The 17644-nt window shown below is 49.8% G+C and overlaps 3 protein-coding genes across 7 annotated transcripts in view; 1 reads left to right on the top strand and 2 right to left on the bottom strand.

The window, feature by feature from the left end:
* The window catches only part of Ppp1r3f (protein phosphatase 1 regulatory subunit 3F), a 35621-nt gene extending 29260 nt beyond the window's left edge, over window positions 1–6361 (bottom strand). Inside the window, exon 1 of the mRNA XM_063280125.1 lies at window positions 6224–6361. Coding sequence (XP_063136195.1) covers window positions 6224–6240 — 17 coding nt within the window. The 5' untranslated portion in view covers window positions 6241–6361. The remainder of the gene's footprint in view (window positions 1–6223) is intronic.
* Foxp3 (forkhead box P3) overlaps window positions 1–7448 on the top strand; it is a 20802-nt gene extending 13354 nt beyond the window's left edge. For 4 of the 5 annotated variants that reach the window (XM_039099794.2, XM_063280054.1, XM_063280055.1 and 1 more), the window contains 8 exons: window positions 192–279; window positions 361–465; window positions 1169–1256; window positions 1394–1474; window positions 3775–3925; window positions 4583–4659; window positions 4851–4952; window positions 5098–6096. In XM_039099794.2, the coding sequence (XP_038955722.1) occupies window positions 192–279; window positions 361–465; window positions 1169–1256; window positions 1394–1474; window positions 3775–3925; window positions 4583–4659; window positions 4851–4952; window positions 5098–5241 (836 nt within the window). In that variant the 3' untranslated portion in view covers window positions 5242–6096. Of the gene's footprint in view, window positions 1–191; window positions 280–360; window positions 466–1168; window positions 1257–1393; window positions 1475–3774; window positions 3926–4582; window positions 4660–4850; window positions 4953–5097 lie in introns of all 5 variants that reach the window. The other variant, NM_001108250.1, reaches the window with a different exon arrangement.
* On the bottom strand, window positions 5698–17644 carry Ccdc22 (coiled-coil domain containing 22). Its single transcript, NM_001135837.1, has 17 exons — window positions 17463–17644; window positions 16323–16500; window positions 12911–13043; window positions 11884–11990; window positions 11690–11756; window positions 11414–11592; window positions 9799–9993; window positions 8975–9037; window positions 8678–8797; window positions 8097–8216; window positions 7898–8014; window positions 7695–7796; window positions 7506–7613; window positions 7173–7268; window positions 6876–6935; window positions 6722–6796; window positions 5698–6365 (listed from the first exon to the last, which is right to left on the bottom strand). Exons 1-17 carry the CDS (start codon window positions 17510–17512, stop codon window positions 6252–6254), a joined length of 1884 nt encoding a protein of 627 aa, NP_001129309.1. The 5' UTR covers window positions 17513–17644; the 3' UTR covers window positions 5698–6251.

The raw sequence follows: 17644 nt of genomic DNA, 5'->3' as shown, positions 1-17644 counted from the left end.
CACTATCATTAGTCAAAATGCCATCACTTACCAATGGCCATCTTTAGGCTGTTCTGTCAGAAGCCCTGGACGGTAGGGACAGCGGAGTCCTATGACACAGAGTCTTCAAGGCTCAGGAAGGGGAGAGGCCTTCTGGGACAAGCTGTAGCATTTGGTCTGCAGATCCAGAAGTGCCCTGTCTCTACCCACAGGGATCAATGTGGCCAGTCTGGAATGGGTGTCCAGGGAGCCGGCTCTACTCTGCACCTTCCCACGCTCAGGTACACCCAGGAAAGACAGGTGAGTTGGCAGGACTGGCAAGCCCCTCCTCGCCCCGTTTCTGCCTTCTCCTCTGCTGACATCCCATTCTCCCACCCCCAGCAACCTTCTGGCTGCACCACAAGGATCCTACCCACTGCTGGCAAACGGAGTCTGCAAGTGGCCGGGTTGTGAGAAGGCCTTCGAGGAGCCGGGAGAGTTTCTCAAGTGAGTAGCCTGACCCTACCCACGGAGCTCTGCTGTCTGAGCAAAGGGCTAAACTGCATACCTCAGCTCACTCTCCTCCCAGTGGATGATAGGAGTCATAAGGCTTGAGACTCCATCCCTCCCTGACTCTGTGACCTTGGGCAAGTTACTGATCTCTAGGCCCAGGTTACCTCACATGTATGAAGAGACATAATAATAAAGGTCTATGCTGATAGTTACCTTCATTTTATACACAAAAGCATCGAAGGCCACAGAGAATTAAGGGTCAGTCAAGCTCGCATAGGTCCTGAGTGATGAATCTTGACTATGAACACAGGTAGCCAGGTTCCAGAACCCACACACCTAACTACTTTGTCCTGCTTTCCTCATGCCTCAAATTTCTGCTCCTCTAGATGACTAGAGCTCTTTCCCCTCTTTCTACCTTGGCAATGGTACAGGTCCTGCATGGCCAGGCCTTGGCATAGGCTGCGCCTGCCACTTGAAATGCTATCCCGTGTTTAGCTCCTTTCTAATGTCATCCCCAGCACTTTTTCCAGACTCAGTAAACAAGCTCAGGCCTGGAAGCCTGTAGTTGCTAAAGAGTATGTGTTTAAGGTGAATGGGGGCGGGGGGATGAGCATAGGGAAATCTCCCAAAGGGTCTAGAATGTCCCTAACTGGTACACCCACCATGGCCAGCTACATGGAATCTTCTCTTTGCTCAGGCACTGCCAAGCAGATCACCTCTTGGATGAGAAGGGCAAGGCCCAGTGCCTCCTCCAGAGAGAAGTGGTGCAGTCTCTGGAGCAGCAGGTAATGCCTGTGGTGGAGTATGGCTGAGGGGAAAGAAGGATGTGAGGGTGGACCTTTCAAGGGTCGGTCTTAGCATAGTCAGAAGTGTGGCTGTGAAAGACCAGGTGGAGGCCCCACTTTGGTGTACATTCCCACAGCTGGAGCTGGAAAAGGAGAAGCTGGGAGCTATGCAGGCCCACCTGGCTGGGAAGATGGCATTGACAAAAGCTCCACCTGTGGTGAGTACCCCAAGTCCAGAGGCAGCAGACTTCAACTGCTGACCGGCAAAAGAGGAGCCCTTAAGGACCAAGTGTCCTTGCATGCAAGCCCCTGCCCTGTCCTGACCATTCCCACCTCAATTAATATGCCAGATCTGAAGACACACCTACTGTTTACACACCCTCTGACCTTATGACCTCTAAAACACCCTGATTCTGCCTTTTCAGAGCAATAGGAAGTAACCACATAGAGAAGGCAGCAACCCCAATGCACTAGCAGCAGAACCCACAGGGGCCATTGCGAAAAGGAAATTGGAGGGCCCTATGTTCACATTTCAGGATAAGCTCAGAACACAGTGAGGAGTCCTGTGTGACCATGCATTTCACATCCCCAGTGCCAGTTCCTGTTGATAGGAACTTATTCAAGTCTTATACCATAACTGAGGTAGCTACCACTATCATCCTAATGCACAGCTAGAGGTCAGGAAGATTTAGTTGACACTCCCAAATTCACAGTTAGACGCTAAGGGATCCCAGTTCAGCCCCTGTCCCCTCCCCTGCACCCCCCCAGCCCCAGCATCTGTGGCTTCGCAGCATGCTCATGCCTATACTCTAATTAAGATGCTGCTTTATGGCATTCCACCACAGCCTGCAATTGACTGAAGGGCAGTGCCCTTCTCAAAAGCATACTGGACACAATGGTATGCACCTGTAGTCCTGGCTACGAGAGAGGCTGAAGGAGGATCACCTGAAGCCTCGACGTCAAGCCCAGCCTGGCCAACACTGGGAGACTCTTGACTTTTCTGAAATACAAATAAACAGAGTTGGGGAGAAACTTCAGTGGGAAAAGTGATCAGCATCCAAGTATAAAAACCTGAGTTTTGCTGGGTGGTGGTGGCGCATGCCTTTAATTCCAGCACTCAGGAGAGAGAGGCAGGTGGACCTCTGTGAGTTCGAGGTCAGCCTGGTGTACAGAGCAAGTTCCAGGACAGCCAGAGCTTCACAGAGAAACCCTGTCTTGAATACCCCCAACAAAAAAGGACCTGGGTTTAGATTCCAGCACCCATACCAGAGGCAGTCTATAATCCCAGTGCACCTAGGTGGATACAGAATTACCCAAAACGCTGTGCATGATAGCACAGGCCTTAATCCCAGCACCCAGCATACATATACACATCATACACACATATATGATATAAATATAACCAAATAAGTAAATGTTAATTTTAAAATAAAGTGGGGTGTGTTGAGGGACTAAAGAGGTGACTTGGGGATTAAGAGAATTTGCTGCTCTTTTAGGGGATCAGAGTTTGGTTCCTAGCACCTACAGAGTAGCTCACAACTACCTCTACCTACAGTTTCAGTGGATCCAACGCACTTTTCTGGCTTCCACAGGCACCAGGCACACATATGGTGCCCAGATATGCATGCAGGCAAAACTACCATGCACCTAAAATAAAATGCAAACTGATTTGGCAATAATCTCAGCCCTTGGGAGGTTGATACAGCCAGCGTGCCCCAAGTCTGAGCCCGTCCTGTGCTACATAGTAAATTTTAGACTAGCCTGTACTACAGAGTGAGAGCCTACCTAAATAAATAGCCAACCAACCAAGCAATCATTTTTTAAAGTAAAGTGGAAAGCTCCATGTGGTAGCATATTGCCTTTAATCCCAGAACTTGGGAAGCAGAGGCAGGTGGACCTCTGTGAGTTTGAGGACAGCCTGGTCTATACATTGAGCTCCAGGACAGCAGATAGATAGATAGATAGATAGATAGATAGATAGATAGATAGATAGATAGATAGATAGATAGACGGACAGACAAGACAGACAGAATTATATAGATGGAAGCCAGATGTGGTGGTGCACACAATCCTAGCACTCCTGAGGTAAGGCTAGGATAGAAAGTATAAGGCTAGTTAGAGATATATAGTGAGACGGTCTGAGGAAAAAAATGAAGTAAGACAAAAATAAAATGAATATGCAAGCATGGAGCAGAGGCAGGTAAGTCTCTGAGAGCTGCAGGCCAGTCAGGGGACATATAGTAAGACCCTGTCAATGATGGTGGTGATGATGATGATGATGATGATGATGACGACGACGATGATGATTTAAAAACCAAAATGAATAGACATGAATGAGAGAGGGGGAAGGAGGGGGAAGAAAAAGGTAAGCGATGGGGAGGAGATACAGTGAAAGTGGTCTGTATGCATTGCATACATGTACAAAATTGTCTAAAAACAAATTTAATAATAAAAATGCCAACTAGTGTTTGAAAGGATAAAATCACAAGCTTAAGCCTCTCAATCCCCACTCCCTCAGGCCTCAGTGGACAAGAGCTCCTGCTGCCTCGTAGCCACCAGCACCCAGGGCAGCGTCCTCCCGGCCTGGTCTAGTCCCCGGGAAGCTTCAGACAGCTTGTTTGCTGTGCGGAGACACCTCTGGGGAAGCCATGGAAACAGCACCTTTCCAGGTCAGTGTAGCCGATGCCCCATCTGATGACCCCAAGCTCCTAATAGCAACTGGCACCAGGGGTATGAAGGAGCTCCCCCATTCCCCTCACCCCCAGCAGCAGCTGCAAAAAAACTGCACCTGAGTTTATTAGGCCTAGAAGCCCCCAACAGTTATAAAAACATAGTCCCACCCTGTGTCTTTGGGGACTGAAGCCAGGCCTCACCTATTAGACATCTGCTACTTCATTTGGTCATCATGAGGGAGGGGCCTGGCTAAGTGATTCCAAAGAACCCTCTCTTCCACCCCACCTCAAGGAAATCGAGTGGACTCCTCCAAGCTTACCAATCCTCTCCCACCTGTCAGGCCTGGGTTGTGGATTACCAGGGAGCACAGGACTTTGGTGTCCGGCTGGCTATGCCACTTGAGCTGCTTACATGCCTTTGACATGCAAATTACTTGACTCTTTTTAATATGAGGAGAGCCATTTTGGCAGGAGCACTGCAAAGCAGAAACAGCTTACAGCAGGTACTCAGTAAACAGTACCTGTGTGTGAGCAGAGACCCCCTCCACCCTTGGTGCTAAGGATAGGATTTCAGGCCTTGGACTCACCATGCAGACAAAGGTGGGGCAGAGTGTGAGGAGGCCATGGGGTCTGATCTTTGCCAACCTTCTGCAGAGTTCTTCCACAACATGGACTACTTCAAGTACCATAATATGCGGCCCCCTTTCACCTATGCCACCCTCATCCGATGGGTAAGCAGGGCAGCCTAGGCCCAGCATCTGGGGGGGGCAGACCAGGGGGAGACTGCCTTACACTCTACTCTCTCTTTCCCCTTGACCAACAATTACGAAGCTATCACAGGACAGAGGGCCTAGAGTAGGCTTCCCCCTCAGCCCCAACCCTGAGGAACATGCCCCTTATTTCACCTGACTCCAACTTCCAGGCCATCCTGGAAGCTCCAGAGAGGCAGAGGACACTCAATGAAATCTACCATTGGTTCACACGCATGTTCGCCTACTTCAGAAACCACCCCGCCACCTGGAAGGTGAGTGCCTCTGTACACACTGCCGGCTGTGATGGTTCCAAGGGTGGCTAACCTGGGGCTAAATGTGTGGGGAAGTAGCAGGTCAGAACTGAGTAGGTCTGATCAGCTCACTGGACTGACAATCCACCCCATGCACCTTCCACAGAATGCCATCCGCCACAACCTGAGCCTGCACAAGTGCTTTGTGCGAGTGGAGAGTGAGAAGGGAGCAGTGTGGACCGTAGATGAATTTGAGTTTCGCAAGAAGAGGAGCCAACGCCCCAGCAAGTGCTCCAACCCCTGCCCTTGACCTCAAAACCAAGAAAACATGGACGGGGGCCAAAACATGAGACTGAGGCTGTAGGGGCAAGGAGGCAAGTCCTGGACATACCTATGGAGACCAGGCAGTGAGGTTTCTGCCATCTTGCCTATCAGGGCCTCCACTCTCTATCTAGCTGCCCTCCTGAGAGGGGTGCCAATCTCAACCTAGCCCCTAGCCCCAACCTACCCCCAAGATGAGCTTTCCAGCCAAACAGCCCTCACAACCAGCTATACATATATCTGCCTTGGCCACTGCCAAGCAGAAAAATGACAGACACAGTTCCTAATACTGTCCCTTGGACTCAACCCAAACCCTAAAACACGAAGAGCCTGCCTTCGCACATTCATGGGCCCTCAAAGTTACAATCCTGCAATTGCACGTGACTGCAATCCTACTGACTCATAGCCCAACACTCACCCACAACGTCTGCAACCACAGACACTATGACACATAGCAGGGGTGTAGATGCAGACCCTCGTACAGGAGCAGCGCTGGAACCTTCAGAATTAGCATCCCAGAAAACCACACAGGCATAACTGATCATACGTAGCCTCTAGTAATGCCCAAAAAATATCAAGTCAGACACAGCTTGTCAGAACGCACACGTGTACATGTACACACATGCAGCCCCTCCACCGTATCTCCTGAGTTCCATGAATACACACCGACTTTCCAAAATGTACCCCATGTATCACTTGCCACTAACCCCAGTCCCCTACCCCCAAGCCCCAATCCATGCCTAAGCGTGGCCCACAGAAGAACTTCTCTTTTATTTGGAATCCAAGGCCCCTGGTCCCCAGTGCCCATCCAATAAACTGTGGTCAAGCTGGACAATCACCCTGATCAGATATGGGAACAGATAAGCAGACAGCTGGGTTTAAGGTCCCAACAGGAGAAAGTGGATACCAAATTGAAGAGAGTGCTAGAGCCAAGTGCTTCAGCACGGTCTCCAGTACCCCCAAATTCCTGCCTGTGCTTAGGAGACATCCATCAGGGCTCTAGACCTCTCGGACCCGGCCCAAGAGGCCAGCATTCTCCTGGCGAAGGGCTCGGTAGTCCTCACAGATCTTCTCCAGGTTGCTCAAAGTCTTCTTGCCCATCTCTGTCTCAATCTAAGAAAATAGGATGCACACGTCTTCAGCGCCTGCTGGCTGTCCCTCTCCTGCACTCCTCCCTGCTCCTCCCATACCCTAACAGTGGCCTGTTCCTTCTCATCACTGGCTTTCTGCGTATGTCCTTCCCTCCACCTAAAGCAACAGCTTCTACCACGGGCTCTGGGAGGCATAAGGGGGTTCAGGCTAAAAGCCAGGGCTCAGGGTAGGCAGCTGGCTAGCCTCAGGTCGCAGGCACATCAGGCACTAAGGTTAAGCCTGTATCTGTTGGTTTTCTGGTTTCAAAGACTCTCAACGCAAAACAAGGAACTGTCTCCTGGCCTGTCTCCATTCCCCTTCCCATTCCCAGGTCTCACCTGCTCCTCAAGATCTCGAACTTCCCTCATGATAGTGCCCGTGTCCTCAATGGTCTGGATGAGCTGGCTGCAATTCTGGAGACAGCAAGAGTACAAGGCTTGCACCCGTGCTGGCCCTCTACAGGCAGCCCAGCAGGCGCATGGTTCCCCTCACCTCATGCAGAGCAGCTAGATATTTGTAGGCTTTCCGAACAGCATCATCCTTCTTAGCATCCTGATAAGACAAAAGGGACCTCAGAGATAACAGCAAGCTATTGCCCCCTTTTCCACTACTCTATGCCCCTGTAAGACCACCCTTTACTACTATGCCTTCGCCCTCCGCAGAGCAAAGCTAGGCCCAAGCAACAGTGTACCTGAAGGACTCACAGAGGGGCAAGCTGGCCCATAAGCAGATGGGCAGGCAACAGCCCAGCCCCACCTCAACCCTCCCCAAGGCCAGCCTGCTTCATACCTTGAACACAAGCTCATCAGTCACTGCAAATGTCCGGTCCAGCTTCCCAGAGAGAGAGTTGATTTCCTTCTGAAGTTCCTTTGTGTCTGACAAGATCTGGCAGAAACCAGAGTAACTATCAGTCCACATCTTGGGCAAAGTGGCTGAGCAATGATAGCACTCATGAGCCTATAGCTGACATCTAGTCAGGGCCTGTGTCACTGTGTTGGGGTGACTATTATGTGTTGGGGTGTACCTGAACAGCTCTGCCTAGTGGTGAGCATCAAGTCCTTGTGTGACTACCCTATGCCTGTCTGCCTACATGAGCCATCCATCAGAGCCACAGTGACATACTTTAGTGATCTCTTCCTTCTGCTTCCGGATGTTGCCCACAATCTCCAGGATGCGCTGGGTATAGGCCAGGCGGGATACATCTTTTGGCAGGGTTTCCAGCTCTGATACCTAGGCAGGAACACAGCAGGCATGAGCCCAAGCCCTACACCATACCACCCTTAGAACCCAGGACCCTAAAGTGGGCCTTACCAACTGCTTATAGACCTCCTCCTTCCTGCGAGCCTCTTCTGCAGCCGCTCGCACACTCTGGTGCAGCTCCTGGATTTCTACCAGTCTTCGAGATGATTCCAGCTACCAGGAACCCATAGGCAGAAGGCAGTGAGCAGAGCTCAGAAACAGCCCTCTATCGGGGCAGTGCATCGACACTCACAGCCCAGAACCGTACCACTTACCTCCCTACAATCCTGGAGTTTCCTGAGGTGGCGATACTCAGCAAGAAGTGGGACCCGGTGCTTCTCCCACTGACTTGCTAGATGAATGAGCCTCTGAGCACTACTCTCCACCACAAGCTGGCAGGAGCCAGGGTGATGTGTCAAGACAGGCTGGATCCATTCGCCCACCCCTCTCGGCCCAGCCCCAATCCTAGCCCACCTGCAGCTTGGTGAGGTTGGCAGCCCCATCAGGCAGCAGCTCCACCGTCCTGCTCTTCAGGCGCAGGGCTTGCTCCTGCTCAGCCACGCTGAGTTCACTTTGTCGACACTCAGTTTCCACCTGGTACACTCACAGCCAAGCTCCCAGTCATACTCACAGCCCACAACCCGATGAGCCCATTATGACCCTGGCCCAGCTCAAGACCTCACAGAGAACTCCAAGGCCTCTACCTACTACAGGCCTCTGGATCTTCAGCTCCATACTGACAGCCAGAAGCTCTGAGAAGCCCTGCAAGGCCCTGCCCCGACACACCCACCTTGTTCCCCTGATGCCCATCGCTTCTACGCCCCCCACAAAGCCTGACTGATACCAAATGCACCCCTAACAGATCTATAGGTCTAGCAAGTCATCAATCCAACATGTTTCTTCGCCTCACATGTTCTCTTGAGCCCTCAAGAATATCAGAGGTCTCCAAGATGCTCCATAAACAAGTATGGCATCCATACACCTCTAGATGCCAGATCATCTCTCAAGGTCCCAGTTCTGACCTGATCCAGTCCCTCTCCCAGTCAGTCCCTCACCTGCACAAGGTTCATTCCCAGGCTCTTCATGTTAGCTTCAACCTCTTCAATGTTGTGGTTCACACTCGCCAGCTGCTCCCGGAGGGACTCTAACTCCTCCTCTTGAGCTGCCCGTGTGTCCTGAGAAGCACAGGCCAGTCTAGGTAGAGCTACTGAGTCCAGAACACAGGCAATAGCCCAGTTGACTCTGTGTGTGTGTGTGTGTGTGTGTGTGTGTGTGTGTGTGTGTGTGTGTGTGTGTGCGCGCGCGCGCGTGCACTTGTGTACATATGTGTCTGTCTGTCTTGGTGTCCTTACCTGTTCAGGCCTTTGAGAGGCAGCTGGTATATCTGCCACCTGAGCTGCCTGGACCTGGGGCTCCTGTGGGTAGACAAAGCAACCCGGCTATCACACAAAGTCCTATCCCTCACAGTCCAGCCTCAAAACCCCAAAGCACCCTCAAGCACTGTACCCATGCCCGCTCAACCACTGACCATTGTCAGACTGTTACTACAGGAGAATAAAGCGTCATCTGTAACTGCAGACAAGAGTGCCTGACCACAAGGAAACCTCCCTGATGCTAACCCTGCCCACCCTGCCCTACAACCACCATGACCCTATGATCCTATAACCACCCTGCCCACCCTGCCCCTACAACCACCATGACCTATAACCACCTGACCATCCTGACCCTATAACCCCTCTGACCCATAGCCACCTGACCATCCTGACCCTATAACCCCTCTGACCCATAGCCACCTGACCATCCTGACCCTATAACCCCTCTGACCCATAACCACCTGACCATCCTGACCCTATAACCCCTCTGACCCATAACCACCTTGCCCCAAATGTCTACAAGAAAGATGAATGTCTAAGGAGAAAAGATGTTCCCAAAGGAAAGCCTAAGGAAAAATGGGCTTTGTATTGGGAGCACTGCACACTCTTACATGAGTCCCGCCCCTCTGCCCTTTCTCCTCTAAAGTATCAAGAAGCTAGGAAAGCCCTCTGGACGCTCTGTCCCAGTTGGAGAGGGCCTACTCAGTGGGCACCAGATCCTGTGTTGATAACAGTGGTGTTCATAAGAAAGCAGTCCTCAAGTAAGCAATCCGCATACACCCTGTCCACTCTAGCCTACGCACCAGATGGAAGGTAAACTTCTCTGAATGGGTGAAGCGGGAGCCTTTGGGCACGCCAGTCATAGCCTTAGCACCCCAGGCCTGTAGCATCTCTCCTAGGTCTCGGACTTGTGTCGGGGCTCCAAGTGGGCCCCAGCTTTGACGCAGATGTTCAATCAGCTGCTTGTGCAGTCTCTGCTGTGGAGCCCGGGGATCCTCCTGGAAAGAACAGAGGGCAAGAGGAAGGCATACCTGCTGGTCCCCAGGGCTGTGACTTCCCACCAAGACAGGTCTAAGAGCTCCCCAAGGACAGAGAGGTGCCTTTCTCCACAAGTGCACTTCTCTACCCAGTCACCCCTTACCCTGTGGAAGAGAGTGACTAGACAGAAAAGTGAGCCTGGAACTTTCCAATCAGAAAGAGGAAGAATGGTGGACAGAGTAGACCCAGAAAGAAAAGAAAAAGGTGCCAGGCAAAAGAAGTGTAGAGTTCTAGGGTTGGGAACAGGAAGATAAAGAAGAGGTAACGAGAGCAGCTCTTTCAGTGTTAAATGGTTCTAAGAAATCATTCACTTCATTAGGAAAATGGTACAGTGGTTCCATTAACAAAAAAAAATGTTCCTGTGAGTAATGACGTGTCGGAGTACTCAGAGCTGAAATTATGTGACAGTTTGGATTCACTAGGATTTGATCCTGGAATGGAACCAGGTTCTACAATGAAACTATAGTCCAAGCTCTGAGATTTGCTCTAAAACCACAGTGGGGAAGTTAAAGGAGAATAAAAGAAAGTCTAGAAGACAAGAATCGTTAGAGCAATGACTCTACATTTACACATCAAAATTCCTGTAAGTGTAGAAGAGACAGGATCTAGGTGTGCTGGTACGTGCTTTTAGTCTCAGCAGTCAGGAGACAGAAACAAGGGGATTATAATTTTGATGCCAGCTTGGGCTATCTAGTGAGAGGCTGTCTCAAATCTTCCCTCTCCCTCCCACAAAAAAAAACCCAGAAAAACAAATAGTGGACAGGGAGAGAGAAAGAATAAGCAAATGGCAACCAGGGTGCCATGGACAGATAGACACAACCGGAAGTGGATGGGAGGAAGCTAGAAAGAAGAGACAGCAGAGAAGTAGATATGGGGGAAAGAGAGGACAGGGAAAGACATGGACAGAGACAGAGAGAGAAAAGGAATAGGCAAAGGTGAAACAGAAAGATTCAGTATACAAACAGGGAGACAGAAAGGGTTGATAAGGTGGGGCAGGGAAACCACAGCACAAGACAGTAACAGGAGGAGATGGTACAGACACCTAGAGCCAGACACCATAAGGATCACCGACAAACACAGAGACAGACAAACTGAAAGGCTGACGCCCTGTCCCCACAGGGCATACTCCCAACAGTCCCAGCTTAAACTCATGCAAGGTCACTACTCCACACCCCCATTTTTCAGAACAGAAGAGCATGTGGGAAGGACTTGCTGCAGGTTCCACCCTTCTTCTCCATTCTTTCAGGCAGGGAGCCAGGCAGGTGTACACAGAGGAGAAGCAATGAAGAGAGGGACAGAATGGGGGGAAACGGGATACAGAGAACACACAGGAGCCACCAGAAGCAGAAGGCTCAAGGGAAGAGCTGACCACAGAGATACCTGGGATGGGAGGCGGGATGCCCAGCGCACTCGGTCTTCATCTCCTGGGCAATCCCTGTTCACATGCTGGCAGAGCTGGATGGCATGGTGTTCAAGGAGCGAGGCTGCCCTCCCCAGAAGCTGGGGCACCTGTGAGGGGGCTGGTAGCAGCAGGGGACTGGCCTGGAACTCCCGTGGCTCTGAAAGCAGAGACAGTGTCAGCCATTTGTCCTCGCCCACCAATGCTTGCACAAGCCTCTCCACTCCTCGCTTAGGTGCACACAACTGTAGACTCACCTCCTCGGCAATTCAATTCAGGCAGAACCAACCTGCTGGAGTGGAATGCTTGCTGGAGGGCTGAGCCCTATGGGGAGAGCAGAGTCAGTGCCCCCGGAATGAGGTACTAGTGAAAGGGGCCAACAACCTGAGCAAATAGATGAGGACAAAGAAGGCAAGGGGGGGACAAGTCCAAATGGAGGTGGGGATCCCACCTGGAGACGCTGCACCTTGGGAGTTCGAAGGAGAGGTGGGACCCAGGGCAGGGCCAGCTGGTCCCGGATTTGGCTCCCAATGGCCCGAAGGAAAATAGCCGAGTCACCTATGAGGGGGCGAGAGGGGTGGGTAGGGAAGGAGTAACATGTTACAAATCTGGGAAGGCAGCCATAACACCAGATGCAGATGGATTCAACTACCATTCCAGTCACTCACTGCTCACTGAGCTTTAACTACGTAGGAGGTACCAGTCACCAGTTACCAGGTTAAAGACCACCTCAGGAAACAAAAATGAGATGGTCTCCGTCTTCACGGGTCAGCAAGATAACAGAAAAGAAACTTCAAGAATAGGACCATTACCACCATCTACTCTAAGCAGGAGAGAGAAGGATGGAAAAGAGGAGCTACAGTGTTCCAATGAACAGCCAGAGAAGGGCCTTGTTGAGATAGCAGAGCAGAAGCCACAGAAAGTTGAGGATATTTAACCTTTTGACATTTTGGCATGATGTTACCATCTACAAAGTTCATGCTCAAAAACAGTGTGAAACAAGTCACACCAAAAAATACAAAACTCAGGGGTGGGGAGAAAAAAAAACACAAAATCCCTAACACTTTAGGCAAGTTTACAGTTTCAGGTTGGGTGGCGTTTGTAGCTTCTTCAGCAGCATGTGTCCCATGCTTTGGACTCGCCTGGTAGGGAGCTGCCTATGAAGAGAGCTGAGGGGAGAATAGTCCAGGGACCAAAATTCCCTGAGGCTAGATCTCGCCTGGCACATTGGGAGACCACCAAGAACACCCATGTGAGAAGACTAGACTGAGAATAGTGCGAGGGGCAGGAGGGAAGATGTAGAACCCAGTCCCTAGGCTCACAATGCTTGCCTTGGGTTCATCTGTTCTCTGACCTCTCTCTGATCCACCCAATTCTCTAGAAGATATGTCCTGCCCCCTACCGTTCCTGACACTTCTCTCAGGCCCCTATCCCCATAGGATCACAGTCTATTTTCCCAGTCCTACAGGAGCTCATACCTGCAGGCTGGTCTGCATCCTCAGAAGCATCGGTGGGTAGCCGCTCAGCCAAGAAGAGAAGTAGGTCTCGGAGGTCAGGCTCACTGGGATAGAGGAAGTTCTGATAGCCAAGCTCCAAGGGATAGCCCAGGTCCTGGAGGTTAGCAAATATAACTAGGTAATGATGCTGATGATAAAAATCAGACCCCCATTTGCCAAGCAGGGAGGCTCCTGCCCTAGGGTCCCTGTGACTATCACACCGACTCTGACTCCTTCACCAGTCATCACCCTCCCACTTTCCCCCTGCATCCCCAAGGCATCCAGGCCCCAGTGACAGACATAAAGCCATCATAGTCAGTATTACAAGATCAAAAAATAAAATAGACATTAAAGCTCAGAGGCCACTACCAGATGGTGATGGTGCATGACCTTTGATGTCAGCACTTGGGAGGCGGAAGAGGCTAATCTGTGAGTTTGGATCTGTAAGTTCAAGGCCAGCCTAGTCTATAGAGCAACTTCCAAGACAGCCAGGGCTACACAGAAAAACCCTGTCTTCAAAAGCAGAAACAACAGCAAAACTAAAAAAGCTTAGTATTGCTAACGAACTATGACTCAAAATCCAAAGGCTACAAGAGATTTCTGCCCATGAGAAAAGAAACAACTTTAAGAAAAATATAATTAACAAAGTCAAAGGAACACTGAGCACTTCGGAAATATCTAGCACCTTTGAGAGAAAAGTCATAAATCTATATAAGCAGCGTGTAAAAAGAAACAGAACTGGGGATGTGGTTCAGAGGGTTTAACATGAGCAAGGCCCTGGGTTCTGTCCCTAGCACTAACACCATCATCACAATCACCACCACCACCACCACCACCATCATCATCAACAATAACAACAACAACAACAACAGGAAAAATAAATCAGCAAGCACACGGCCAGAAAGAAAGGACTCTCAAGAGCTGAAGATAGGTTCAAAGACATACAGACCCTGAAGGCAAATTTCCTGGACTCAAACCCAAGCTCTGCCTGTTACCAACTGTGTGACTCCAGGCAAATCCTTCTCTGTACCTCACTTTAGTCATGTAAAAAGAAATGTCTACCAGGGGCTAGAGAGATGGCTCTGTGGCTAGGAACACTGGCTGTTCTCCCAAATGACCTGGGTTCTATTCCCAGCATCCGCACAGTGGCTCATAACCATGTGTAACTTCAATTTCAGGGGGGTGATGCCCTCTTCTGACATCCACTGTTATCAGACACACAAATGGTGCATATACATACATGCAGGCAAAAGCACTCATTAAATTAAAAAATTAAAAAATACATCTAAATAAAGAAAATGTTTTCAGGGCTGGAGAGATGGCTCAGCCGTTAAAGGCTAGGCTCACAACCAAAAATATAAGAAAATGTTTTCAGTATTTTTAAAAAAGATACTAAAAGTCCTCAGACAGTTGTCACAAAGATTGAGTTCTCAGCATGTCACCACAGTGCCTGGCACAAAGTACTGACTCAAAAGAAACCATTAGGATGGGTATTCATGTATTCTGTCACAAGAGAAGTTGTATCAAAGATCACGATCACACAAGTATAAAAGCAACTGGCTTCTATGCTACATTATTTAGGAATTTTTATCTGATGTCTGCAATCAAAGACTTGTGATTGACAGGAAAACTCACTTCAGGAGTGGGCTGTTATGGTAGCTTGAATAACCATCACTTCATAGGTTCATAGATTTGTATGCTTGGTCCCCTGGGAGCAGTACTATTTGAAAGGACTGGAGGTATGGTTTTGTTAGAGAAAATGTGTCTCTGAGGGTGGGCTTTGAGGTTTCAGAAGCCCATGCCAACTAAGGCCAGAGTCTCTCTTCCTTGCTGCCTTAGGATCCAGATGTAAAACTCTCAGATCCCCTGTCTGCCTGTGTCCTGCCATGCTCCTTGCCATGATGATAATGGTCTAAACCTCTACAACTGTAAGTAAGCCCCAATTATTGGCTTTCTCTTATATGAGCTGCCATGGTCATAGTGCCTCTTTACAGTAATAGAGCATGGACTAAGTAAGACTCCTGTGTATAGTGAGAGAGGCCAAAAATAGAGAGGTGGCATAGGTACAGAAATAGATAACCAGAAGCAAGGTATATCCAGAGGAAGACACCAGAGCATACAATGCTGAATTGGAGACCCTTTCTGGTTGTTTGGGCAAACCATGGCTACTAAGCTAGACAATTACATATGTCCCTTAACCACCAGGTCCACTGCCCCACACTGAAATTAGCATGAGCCACAACATCCAAAGGCAGACGGCACTGAGGAGGGGAACATCAGAGAAAGCCTCACCCCACCACCTTGGTGCTTTCCACTGAGCACACTCCTTGCCCAGTAGAAGACGCAACTTCCCTCTTTGAAGTCTGTTTTCCAGAACACAGTCCCAGAACAGGGATGGACTGATAGCTTCATGGGACCATAGTCTAGACCATGTCTAATGTCCTAGACAGAAGAAAATAAAAACTCTTGGTAGCTAGACAAACCTGAGAGTAATGAGCCGGCTAGGCAGAACTAACAGTGGAACTGCTCAGACCAAAACTGCAAAAACAGTAGTCCAAGGCAGCCAACTGTGATGACCTGTCCCCTTTAGTCTACAGGAAGTTCTTACTGGATACCCTACAGATATACCACTCATAGCAACTTACTGAGTATTCTGGAAGAATCTACAACCACTCCATAGCCACAGGCTGCTGGAATACATGCCGCCAAAGTATATGATCAACTATTCCTATAGCAACTCAGTGTTTGCTTTGTGCATGCTGGAGACTGAACCCAAGACTTCATATGTGTGAAGTACACACTCTAAAACTGAGCTGCACCCTGATTCAGTTTAGCTTTCATACATAGTCAACACAGAGAGAAACTGAGGACCAAAGAGGTTAAAGGGCAGGCCCAAAGCCGCAAAGACAGTGAGCTACAAGAAAACACAGAACTCTCTGCTCTTGACCACAGTAAATGGACACAGCTCTGAAATGGAGAGGAGTGGGTGCTTCATTAGAGAATCATTTTTGGAACTATGAGAGACACAGTACAATGTAGCAGACAATAACCTTCCTCTGAGGAACTATCCCTTCCATAGGATGAAACAGGTTATCACGGGGTCCTATAGGATGCCCATAGGATCTCGTCAGAGCTTTATTTAAGGGTATGCAACCCAATCAAGGTCCTCAGCCCTAATAAATAGATAAATGGCCTACTATGTGACAGCTTGATGCCAAGCTTAAAAGGTGTGTGCTAAAGGTAGTCCAAGCACAAACAGAATCAGCTCATCACACAGTTTGGCTACAGAAGAAGAAGCTTTAACCATTAATGAATGCTGAGGGACAGAGAAGAACTTGGTGACTTTGTGAAAAAGGAAGGAAGACAGTGTGCATACTGGGAGGAGGGCACTCACCATGCAGGCCTGAGCCAGACTCATGGCCAGGCGGAAGCGGGCAGACATGGCTGGTGGTAGCAAGTGACTGAGGCCAGAGCCCACATCAGGATTGATCACTCGAAGGCATCGGACCACAGCCTCTACAACCAGCTCCGTGGTGAAAGCTCGAAGAGTCTGCACTTCTGGAGGAACTGCCCTAAAGAGGAAAGCACCAGGCTTGAGGGGCAGGGAAACAAAGTACAGCCTTCTAGACAGAGAATGCTCTAGAATCTGGGTCAGGGCAGGGAACACAACCTAGGCTTCAGCAGACCCTGAGTGTTAGTGACTATGACTTTTACTTAGTCCTAAGACCTCAGTCCTAAGATACAGGCAACCTGAGTTCAGAAATGTCTCAAACTCCCCTGCACCTCAAAGTTTCAAACCTCTGGGATCTGCAAAGGTGAAAATGGTCCAAGTGGTCCAGTCTCCATATTTTTGGGCACAAAGACACTGTGTCCATTGCATGGCAAGGCCTCCTAGATCCTCTAGGGTTTGGGGAAAATACACAGTAAGAGGCTAGAGTTTTCAGAAGTCTCAAATGTCAGGGTCACTGAATAGAAACAAAAAAAATCAGGCATCCTAAATTTTGGCATCCAGGACTTTTCAGGCCCTCAAATAGAGGGTGAGGGTGTGTGTGTGTGTGTGTGTGTGTGTGTGTGTGTGTGTGTGTGTGTTACCAAGTGTCAGAATTTAGGGCCCTGGTGTTTTGATAAGCCCTGTTTCAGGGCTTGTTCGAAGTATCCGGTCACTGGAATTCAGGAGACTCTGAGTGCCAGACTCCTGTGTTATTAGTTTCCTGGATCTCAGAGGGCAGGTGTCTTAGAGCCTCTAGATGTCAGGGTCCCAGCATATCCAGGTCTCAGTTCCGGAGGTTCCAGTCTTGTAATATGTCTGAGTCCTCTAGGTTTACCAAATTTCCAGACCAAAGTATTTAGGAGACCTGTGATGTTAGAGTGTAGGCGGGCAGGGCGGGGCGGGGGCGGGGGGGGGGCTTCGGATCCTATAAGTTTGGGCCTTTGGGTGTCAAGGTCTTGATTTTAAGGTTCCCGGGTAATGGGGTCCTAGGTTTTGGAGTCCCGGATGTGAGCAATTGGAGGCGACTGGGGGTTGCGTACTTACGTGCCCGCCTGGCGCAAGGAATGGATGAGGATTCGGTCAGCCTCCTCCATGGTGGAGTTAATTCTAACTCCGGGGCTGGGTCTAGGACCAGGTCAGAGAAAGTGGAGCAACGTTGTAGTAACTGCTCTCAGCGCGCCGAGGACAGAGCGTCACGTGCCGCGCGAGGAACATTGGGAAGTGTA

The sequence above is a fragment of the Rattus norvegicus genome, chromosome X, assembly GCF_036323735.1.
Source record: "Rattus norvegicus strain BN/NHsdMcwi chromosome X, GRCr8, whole genome shotgun sequence".
Lineage (NCBI taxonomy): Eukaryota > Metazoa > Chordata > Mammalia > Rodentia > Muridae > Rattus > Rattus norvegicus.
This window is presented reverse-complemented; position numbering and strand designations above follow the sequence as displayed.